General features: G+C 45.9%; 2 protein-coding genes across 2 annotated transcripts in view; one reads left to right on the top strand and one right to left on the bottom strand.

Moving 5' to 3' along the window:
- The window catches only part of ERC1 (ELKS/RAB6-interacting/CAST family member 1), a 210,556-nt gene extending 208,214 nt beyond the window's left edge, over positions 1–2,342 (bottom strand). Inside the window, exon 1 of the mRNA XM_018576477.1 lies at positions 2,236–2,342. The gene's annotated coding sequence lies outside the window, so the exon portion shown is untranslated. The remainder of the gene's footprint in view (positions 1–2,235) is intronic.
- Positions 2,343–10,191: 7,849 nt separating this feature from the next.
- RAD52 (RAD52 homolog, DNA repair protein) overlaps positions 10,192–10,298 on the top strand; it is a 23,606-nt gene continuing 23,499 nt past the window's right edge. Inside the window, exon 1 of the mRNA XM_018576455.1 lies at positions 10,192–10,267. Coding sequence (XP_018431957.1) covers positions 10,202–10,267 — 66 coding nt within the window. The 5' untranslated portion in view covers positions 10,192–10,201. The remainder of the gene's footprint in view (positions 10,268–10,298) is intronic.

Genomic DNA, 10,298 nt, shown 5'->3' on the forward strand with positions numbered 1-10,298 from the left:
AAAACCAAGCAAGACCAAAATCAATTATAACTCATGGCAGATACAGACAACGAATCACAGTCATGACGGCATTCGTGTTCTGTCACCGCTGGGCAGTGCTCAGTGGCACGTACATCATGACTGATCAGTGCCCAGTATCATGTATATCACCGCGGAGGACTGACAATTGTATGACAGCCAAGAAGGGCCAAAAATAATAAAGAGCCAACAGGATCATGTAAATCACAAGCTGGCATATCCAGCATGCCGCATATCACAAGGCACCCATGCCACTATGACTGTACAATATATCCCTGTAAGGTATCTCAGTAACAGTATATAGTAGCCTATACAATGCATCACTGGACTGTACTCAGAGGGGCAGAGAACACCAGAGATTGGCACTATTCAATATAATGTATTTCACTAGCTGGTATTACAACAGTGCACCAGCAAGTTGGCAATGCCCAATGTAGTATATACGACAGGCTGGCAGTATCCTGTACAGTAAACTACAGGCTGGGAGTGCCCTTTATAATATATATGACAGGCTGCCTGTGGTCATATAGTATATATGAGTGGCTGGCAGTGCCCATATAGTATATATGAGAGGCTGGTAGTGCCCAGTATAGTATATATGACAGGCTGGCAGTGCACTGTATAGTATATATGACAGGCTGGCATTGCCTTGTACAGTATATATGCCAGGCTGGCAGTGCCCTATATAGTAGATATGGCAGGCTGGCAGTACCCAGAATAGTATATTTGAGCGCCTGTCAATACCCTGTACAGTAATACCTTGGTTTACGAGCATAATTCGTTCCGGAAGCATGCTTGTAATCCAAAGCGCTTGTATATCAAAGCAAATTTCCCCATAGGAAATAATGGAAATTCAGATGATTCGTTCCACATCCCAAAAATAGTCATATAAAATGATTACAATACTGTACTGTAATATAATAACGTATAAAATGTAAAGAAAAGTAAACCAATTACAGGTACCTTTTGTGGCCTGTGTGAGGGGGACAAGAGAGAGGAGGATTATTGTGTAGGACGACTTTCACTATCACTAACGGAATCACTGCTATCTCTTGACTCAATGCAATCTTTTTCATTTTGTGAAACCTTAACAAGGAATCTATCCAATGTGACGTTGCATTGTCGTCAAACAGACTCATCGCTCGCACTGCTACAGCCTTGTTCGGGTGGTGCTTTTCTACCAAATGTTGCTCTTTTTGCAAGACATTTGCTTGTATATCAAAGCAAAATTTTTCAGAAATGTTTGCTTGTCTTGCAAAACGCTCTCAAACCAAGTTACTTGTAAACCAAGGTATTACTGTATAGTGTATATGACAGGCTGGCAGTGCCCTGTATAGTATACGACAAGCTGGCAGTGCCCAGGATAGTATATAAGAGAACCTGGCAGTGCCCTGCACCATATATATATTGACAGGTTGGCAGTGCCCAGGATAGTATATATAGAAGCCTAGCAGTGTCCTGTACAGTATAAACAGGCTGACAATGCCATGTAAATAGATATGACAGGTTGGCAGTGGCCAGTACAGTATATAACAGGCTGGCAGTGCCCGGTATAGTAGATATGACAGGCTGGCAGTGCCCAGAATAGTAGATGACATGCTGGCAGTGCCCAGTATAGTAGATATGACAGGCTGGCAGTGCCCAGTATAGTAGACATGACAGGCTGGCAGTGCCCAGTATAGTAAGACTGTGAAATGCTGGCAATGCCCAGTATAGTAGATATGACAGGCTGGCATTGCCCAGTATAGTAGATATGACAGGCTGGCAGTGCCCAGTATAGTAGACATGAGAGGCTGGAAGTGCCCAGTATAGTAAGGCTGTGAAAGGCTGGCAATGCCCAGTATAGTAGATATGACATACTGGCAGTGTCCAGTATAGTAGATATGGCAGGCTGGCAGTGCCCTGTGTAGTAGACATGACAGGCTGGCAGTGCCCAGTATAGTAGGGCTGTGAAAGGCTGGCAATGCCGAGTTTAGTATACAGATCATGCTGGATGTGCCCATTTTATAATATAATGACATTCTGGCTGTAACCAGTATAGTACATATGTCATAGGCTGGCAGTGCCCAGAATGATGCCCTTCCATCAGTAGACTACCCCCTCCCCCCCGGGCGCTGTACTGGTATCAGGCTGGGTGTCTACTGATATGATGGGTGACATGATGTAATCACACCCGGCTCCCCCCTCACCGGGCACTCCATGCCTTCCCCGTCTCACCTGCTCAGCTGTCCCCGCTCCCCTCACTCCGGTCCAGGGCGGAGAGCGGATCGGGCTGTGACGTGCGCTTTCCCCAGCCGAGCTGAATGTCCCAGCTGGGACGCCGTACACCCCCTGTCCCCGCCCTGTCCACTATCAGCCTCCGCCCATCCGGCTCCACTCCGCCTACCCGCTCCGTGACTGGCATCCCAACGCCCGCAAGTGAGCCTTACGTCATCCTTCGGGGCGGAGAATAGACCAACAGGCTCTGCGGCACTTCCGGCTCGTTCCGCTAGCGGCCGCCATGTTGGGAAGGTCAAGAAGGCTGGAGGGATGTCAGTGTGTCCTCTGGCCAGCCCGTTGCTGAGTGTGCAAAAATAGGAACGAGAAGCCCCCCGATGTGTATAACGCTCCCTGCAATGAGTAATATAATAAAGAGGATCTGTCTCTGACATGGACAGACATTTTGTAGTCTGAGTTCATTGTGGCCTTTTTCAGTGTTTTGTTTTTTTAGATGTTGGTAATTGTAAGAATAAATAAATTGCTGTGCTGCACTAAAATAGTTTAGTCTCAACCAACTAAAATGGACATGAGTGACAGGAACCCCCAGTAAATTATCAGAGGGGACAAGATTCAGTTTAAAGAGGCCCTGTCACCAGCTTAGAGGAATTGCATGTAAAAGCGGAGACAAAGAAAGTATTTTAAATGTTTACTTGCAGCATTTTTTCCTTTGCACACATTATTTTTATTCACTTGCACTGTGCCTCTGAAAAATTTGACAACTCCAGGAAGAGACAATTCCCTTGCACATCATAACCCTCTCCCTTTGTGTGAGTGTCCAATTACTGTCTGTGCTGGCCCAGCTCCTCTGCTTCTCACCTCCCCAATGTACTATTTACCTCCCCAAAGTGAACACATATATGGGAGAGAATACACGTAGGGTGAGAAGTATAAACCAACACAAGTTATCACCAGGGAAGGTTAAAAGTATTACAGAAGAGAAATCCGGGAAAAGGTTATAATCTATTTAGGTGTTTTGGAAGGTAAGGGGGATTGATAAGGGGTTAAATAGGAAACATTATTTTTGAGTAGATGTCACATATAGAGTATGGAAGATGAGATAACGAACACTGTCAAGCTAGAATATTGCCTGGATGAATGTAAGATAAAGTTGAAGATTAATATACGGAGAGATGCGTAGTAATGTTATTTGGGAGACAACAGTTATGATGCTTAAATGTATTCTTCAACGCTTTTTTTTATTTTTTTATAAAGTTTGTATAAGTATGTTTATTGAAATAAAAATATATTGAACCCAAAGTGTAACAGTACACTAAACCTTTCATCCGACGGCCATCATTGAACTCTCATTTAATCTCATATTAAAGGAGTACTGCAGGAAATAAACCCTTGCAGTGGGGCTACCCTAGCACTGCAAGGGTTAACTGCTCATTTTGGTCTAGGGTAGGGGTGAGCAACTCCGACCCTCCAGCTGTTCTTTAATTACATATCACATCATGCTTCTGGGAGGCATGCCTTTATGTCTTGCAATGCCTCATGGGACTTGTAGTTCCACAACAGTTGGAGGGCCAGAGTTTCCCACCCCTGGTGTAGGGGCTAAAATAGAGAAAATATACTTACCTGATCCTGGGTCCCGCTTGGCTGCTAGACCACTCTCTGCAGCCTGTTCTTTCCGGGGTTGTTTAAGGACTCCATGACATCATCAGATCTAATGCTGGTCCATTAGACGTAAGGACGCTAAGGGACATTCTACATCTAGAGCAGAGGGGAGAGAGGTGAGTGCTGACTGCCGCAGGACAGAAGATCAGGGGAGTATATTTTCTTTTAGAGAATAATGAGCACTTAACCCTTGCAGTGTGGAGGTCATTTTTACATTTACTGGAGTTCTGCTTTAAAATACATGTCTGAAAACATGTACACGTGCTACAGTCCTGCTTCGAAGACATTAAACCTCTATCCATGCTTTGTTGCAATAATTTAACCATTAAATATCATTATTTTGCTAGAAATCCAGCAAGCTTGTAACATCCTTTGCACTCCTGCTCTCTTACTAGCTAATATTGTCATCAGCCCTACCCATTTATGTCCGTGGATTATTACTATACTATGTATTCTTTATACAATGCTGATGTTATATCAGGATAGTTCTCCCCCTATGTCGAGAATGGAAACAGGGAGGGGAAGAGGAGACAGGAAGGTGTTCTGTAGTCCTAACACCTTTCCTTTCTTAGGGTGACAACCAGTGACGTCCCGAGGCTTACACGCATACGCGTGATGTTGCTGCGCGTGCGCAATGACGTCATCTCGCAAGCGCGGTGGTCTTTTTGACGACTGCCAGCGGCCATCTTGGTGATAGCCGCCGGCAGAGAGAGGAGGGGACATTCACCCGGCGGCATGATGTATCTGGGTCCGCTCCTCTCTCCTGACACTGTCGGGCTCTTGGTCCATGATCGAGTGCCCAACATTGCATAAGGGCTGACACCAAAATGACTATCAGTCATTTTGGTGTCACCCCTCCAATGGTGGCACCCGGGTGCGGCCCGCACCCCCCTTGTGACACCACTGGTGACTAGTGATGGGCTCGGGCGTGTTCGCAAGCTCCTCGTGCCGAGCCCCCTGGGAAGCTGTCAGCGCGCAGGGCCAATCACAGGCACTGAGACATTTCCCGATCTCTGCAGCTGCGGACCGGGAACATGTCTCAGTGCCTGTGATTGTCCCTGTGCGCTGACGGCTTCCTGTCAGGCTCGGCACGAGGCGCTTGCGAACTCGCCCGAGCCCATCACTACTGGTGACAACGTTGCTCCACCATACACAGTAAGTAACAGGGTTATTCACAAAAGGGTGAAGAGTTTGAAGAAGGCAGGAGTGAACAATCTAGGCCAGAATAGCTGATTTGGAAAAATTCTCCAATTCAGCTCCCTTTCCAAATCAGCTATTTTGGCCTAGATTGTTCACTTCCGCCTTCTCCAAACTCATCACCCTTTTGTGAATAACCCTGTAAGTGATGTCACCCTAGGACATAAAGTGTGTTACAGGCAGGATCACCAGGTGAATATAAAGAAAACAAAAAACTAGCACAGTCACCTTATCTAAGGACAGGTAAGCCGCAATATACCTTTTGGGTTTAGATACACTGAGTCTAAGCAGCGCCATAAAAAATAAAAAAAATAATATAATCGCCACTGTCAAATCTTATACTCTGGTTACAGCATCCAAGCAACTCCATGGTTAGTATTATCCTGTGATTCTAAGCAATTTTAAGATCTGTTTGCAGCCAATGGCGATATTCTTGTTAATGCAGATTTCCCTGGCACAAATCCCAATTCTGGATGTAGGATTCTCTGAAGCCGCCAGCTGTGTAAAGGTTATCGGGACCCTGTGATGCTCTGTAGATGAAGGAACATAATATTCATGACATCGTGTAGAGAGTGAAAGGTCGTCTGGTCTCATGTATTTCTAATGAGTCTACAATAGTCTTCTCAGATGGATCTATACTAATGAAGACCAGTCTTAAAGGAGAACCGAGCTAGGCTTAAATATATGTGTTTGACGGGTCATTTATGGCAATGGAAAAATGATTGGAAAGAGAGAATCAATTATGTTTACCCCTGTAGTATTAAAGCTGAACTTTAGACAGATATAAACAAATGGCAATTCCTGTAGTTATCCATTTACAAAGAAATCAGTCGGTGTATTTCTTAGGCCTAGTTCACACCAGATGCAGAGCGTTCGGGGCCGATTCTGGCCAGAGCGCACTGCCTCGCATTGCGGCCAGCTCACTTTTTTTGTGGGGCAGGAGGGAGCGTGGCGGCCCATTGAAGTGAATGGCACCGTAGCCACGCCCTCCGTCCGCAATGCGATAGGCCGCACAGGATCGCAAGGCACATTATGCCTGCGGTTCCGGTCTGATCAAAATAGTGCTTGCAGCATTTTCATCGGACCGGACCGCAGGCATAATGTGCCTTGTGATCCCGTGCGGCCGATCGTGTTGTGGCTGGATGGCGTGGCTACGTTGCCATTCACTTCAATGGACCGCCACGCCCCCTCCTGCCCCACAAAAAAGTGAGCCGACCGCAATGCGAGGCAGTGCGCTCTGGCCAGAATCGGGCCGGAACGCACTGCATCTGGTGTGAACGAGGCCTAAATGCTACTATTGTAGGTATCAGAATTTGTCCTGATCGGAGCTCTGTATTGCTCTGCAGTGCATTCAGGTTGGAAAAGGGCGCCCAAAGGTCTTTATGTTGCTCTAATGAAGGGCACCCTGCCTGGCCCCGAAACGTTGGCAGCTATGGCATTATGTGATGACAAACCAATACAATTAAGTAAGGTTTGAAACAATCATGTGTGTGCTGGTGATCGTCTAACCTCTAAGCGTAACTTCCACATGACGCCATCTGTGTTATCACATCGAGCAACACCTTCCTAAAGGTCGCAACGCTGTATGGAGTGCATGTGACACACTACACTTCCTAATCTGAAGGAGCCAGACTCAGTAAACATGCTGACAGAAGGAGAGAACAGAGGGATGACCATCATTTTGCTGCTTTATTGACTACTCAGTAGGGTGGAGGAGGTGTGTTCTTGACCAAGTTGTACTACACTGGGGGGACTCTACCTTCAACGATAATGTGCTGTTGTTTTGGGAGAAGTTGAAACCTATCTCCACGGGAAAAAAATACCCTTGCAGTGGGGCCCTGTTTGGCGCACATACACAGAAACGTGGCAAAATACACAACACGTATGAAAACACAGAAGCCAAAAATGCGGAATGCGTGTTGCAAAATCTGCTACATGAGCTTCTTTGCCGTGTTTGTCACGTGTGCAGGCCCTGCTAAACTCAATGGGGATGTGCTGCACACGAACGCAATGACCGTTCACGCCACATGCAGGTGTGAATGCAGGCTTACAGGAGACTGGCTTGTTAGGTTTTTTTTTTCCACTAATAACAGTGAAGGGCCCTGCAAGCAGACTTGCACCAAGGAAGCAGCAATGCTTAGGATGTTCCCAAGAAATGTCTTGCAGTCAAAAGCAAATTATCACATTCCAACTGGCATTTTAGCATTGCAAACTAAAGACGGATAGTGAACACTGGCTACGTGCAACCAGAAATCTGAGCATACAGCTATCACATAAGAGTGCTAGCATGAAGAGCACAAAGATGGCGTCCTTTGGCTTCACTAATGACTAGCCATCTCCCTATTCGTAAACCGAATCCTAAAGATCTTATCCAATGCTGACTCGCTCACTGTTGTCTATAGAAATATTTTCCGAGCTTTAAAAAAAACGTGACCTGATAAGTCACTCAGGTGTACCACCAACATCCTGGCCACCTACTACTCAGTTCAGTCACAATGAAGCCACCGTCTTGGGTGTAAGGGGGCGTGTCGTTCATGCACGCACGGTGTTGCAGCGGCGCGGTTCGCTGATTGGCTGGCGGGTGGAGGCGGGAAGTGTGAGAGAACTAGGATTTCTGGCGGTGAGGCGGCGGGTGAGAGTGGGTGTCATGGCATACCCGGGTTCTGCACCCGGCTGTGTAAACTGCTTGTGGGGAGGGTTATCGATACAGCTATGACCTGGATAAGACAGACATGTCTTCTTGCTGCATGTGTTACCTGGCTGCCACCATTACATGCGCTATTGTTATACATTGATTTGAATTGGCTGCCGTAACCCAACGCACATTAACATGTTACACATATATTAATACAAGGCACAAATGTAAATGAATCCTAAATGTTATAACCCTGTAGTGTAGAATTTGGTGCAATGCCCTGCTAGCAGCATATAGGCATTTATTATATATTACTTTTTCAAACGCACCAAAACTTCCCAAATTTCAGACGTCACAATTTTTGGTGCAATAATGCATTGCCATATGTTGCAGTGCTTTGCCTTAGTTCATTGGCCATGAATGGCACTACAATATGTTAATGCATATAAGGTGGAGGAATGTGTGTGGTAACATCCTGGGCTTTTGTCAGTCTGTTTACTGTCCTCCACCACATCAGCTCTGCTCCACCTTTTCTCCTCCCCGCTGGAAGCACGCTGCATGCTTTAGTCTCTGTCCGCTTCAATCCCCGCTGCTCTCCTCGCCTGTATCAGTTGGGACACAGACTGCTGCAGCTGGAGCTCAGCGGGTAGGAGAGACTGCTTTGACTGTGTGCCGCCCCCCGTGCCCCCTCTTCCGATCAACTCCTTAGCGACAAGACTCGCATCCAGTGGCCGCAGCTATTGGCCATTTTAAATTGCAGTAGCCAAAGCAGGCTGGCTATTGCACTGCCTGCTGTCAATCAGCAAAGGGGGACCTGAAGGTGAACTTTCTCCTTCAGTTCCCTCCTCTCCTGATTGATGGCAGGCAGTGGGGAGGTGCAATAGCCAGCTATTGGCTACTGCAATTTGAAATAGCCAATACCAGGCTGGCTTTTGCTCCCAGCCACTGCCTGCTGTGTTTACATTCAGCAGGCAGCTGTCCTTCCCCGGCTAAAGCTAGCTATTGAATTGGAAAGGTGACATTAGGGATCTAATAGACCCCTCATGTCACCTTAAAGAGAACCTGTCATCTCCAATGTGCTATCTCATAGGGGGATTATGAGGCCCCCCATGTGATAGCAATGAAATTAAGTAAAAAAAATAAAATTAAAAGTGTAAAAACAGAAATGTAAAGTCCCCCGCAAACACTCGCATACTAACGGAAACACAAGTTGGGTGCACCTACGTACGGAAACGACGATTGTGCTGCACATCTCCTGGCTCCTATTTTATTTAGCTGGCTCCTAAATTCAAAGTGAATTTGTCAAGCCCTGCCCTAGGGGGTCTGTTTATAAATGTTTTGTGTTTTTCACTTTTCTAATTGGATTTAATTGAATCTATTGTTACATGGCCCTTAGGGTCAAAACTAATGGCATCTTTACTGCTGAGGAAGTACAAGCAGATTTGTATCCATCGTGCAGTACCATCAGGGAGGTGATGCCATCTCCTGCTTCTTTTTGGCTGTTGAACGGCCACTGTTGATGTAACTCCTGCTGATGCTGTATTCATTTGTGTCTTTTATAGCTGCATAGATTTTAGATTAAAAACAAAGCTTTATTGACTGCTGCAGTGGTGTAATTCAGTCTCAAAGATCTGCTCGTAAATGAGCATTATGATACGCATTGACATTCGATACAAAGTACATTGCAACTTGCGATGATGCGTGTTTTGATGCATTTCTATTGATTTATAATAGAAAACATCTAGGTGTTAATAGGCCCTCAAAGTGTTGTTGTAAACTCTGAGGGGGAATTAGTCCACAATGCCTGCAGCTACAGAGGTTGGTAAAAACATTTACAATGTATGTACTACATTTTAGAATATGTACATATTTGATAGCCGGATCACTTATCTACTTTCCTGTTTTCACATTTTTATTAAGCTGTTTGGATGGAGTTAACTTTTTTTCTGGTTAAACTACATCACAGCCTGTGTTCAGCAAGAGCAGCCAATAGAAAGCGCCCTTTACACTGCACGATTCTCGTACGAGAATCGCGGGAAATCCCGCGATCGTACGAGAATCGTGCAGTGTATGGAAGGCGTGCGACCGTTTCTACTGTTCGGTCGCACGTCTTCCATCGAACAAGCAGGCTGGAAAACCCGCCGGGAATCGTACGATTCTCGGCGAGTTAGTGGCCTGCTTGTTCCACAACTGACAACACTGCCCGTTTGCTGTCCTCGCAAGCCCCCCCTCATTGCAGTCATCGCAAGTACGATCTGCCTGTCCAAGATGGGCAGATCGTACGTTTTTTTAACTACCTATAAACATAATATGATCGGGTGCTAAAAGCAAGCACAACTTCATCAATTACTGTTTGTTTGTTTGCTTACAATTTTTATGTTTTGAGATGGGGATATTTTCATATTGATGTATCTGACCTTTTTCCCATTATTTACTTGTCAGAGCTGGCCATAGGTAACTATGTCTGCGGGTCAGATGGGAGGCAGGCTAAAGCCTGAGCAGGTGGGATCAAGTAGAAATGAGCCTTCATCATTTGGAAAGGTATGTAGATGCAGTCCTTTTGTACTACCAG

Source organism: Nanorana parkeri, unplaced genomic scaffold (assembly GCF_000935625.1).
Source record: "Nanorana parkeri isolate BGI_ZX_2015 unplaced genomic scaffold, ASM93562v1 scaffold67, whole genome shotgun sequence".
NCBI classification, from domain to species: Eukaryota; Metazoa; Chordata; class Amphibia; order Anura; family Dicroglossidae; genus Nanorana; species Nanorana parkeri.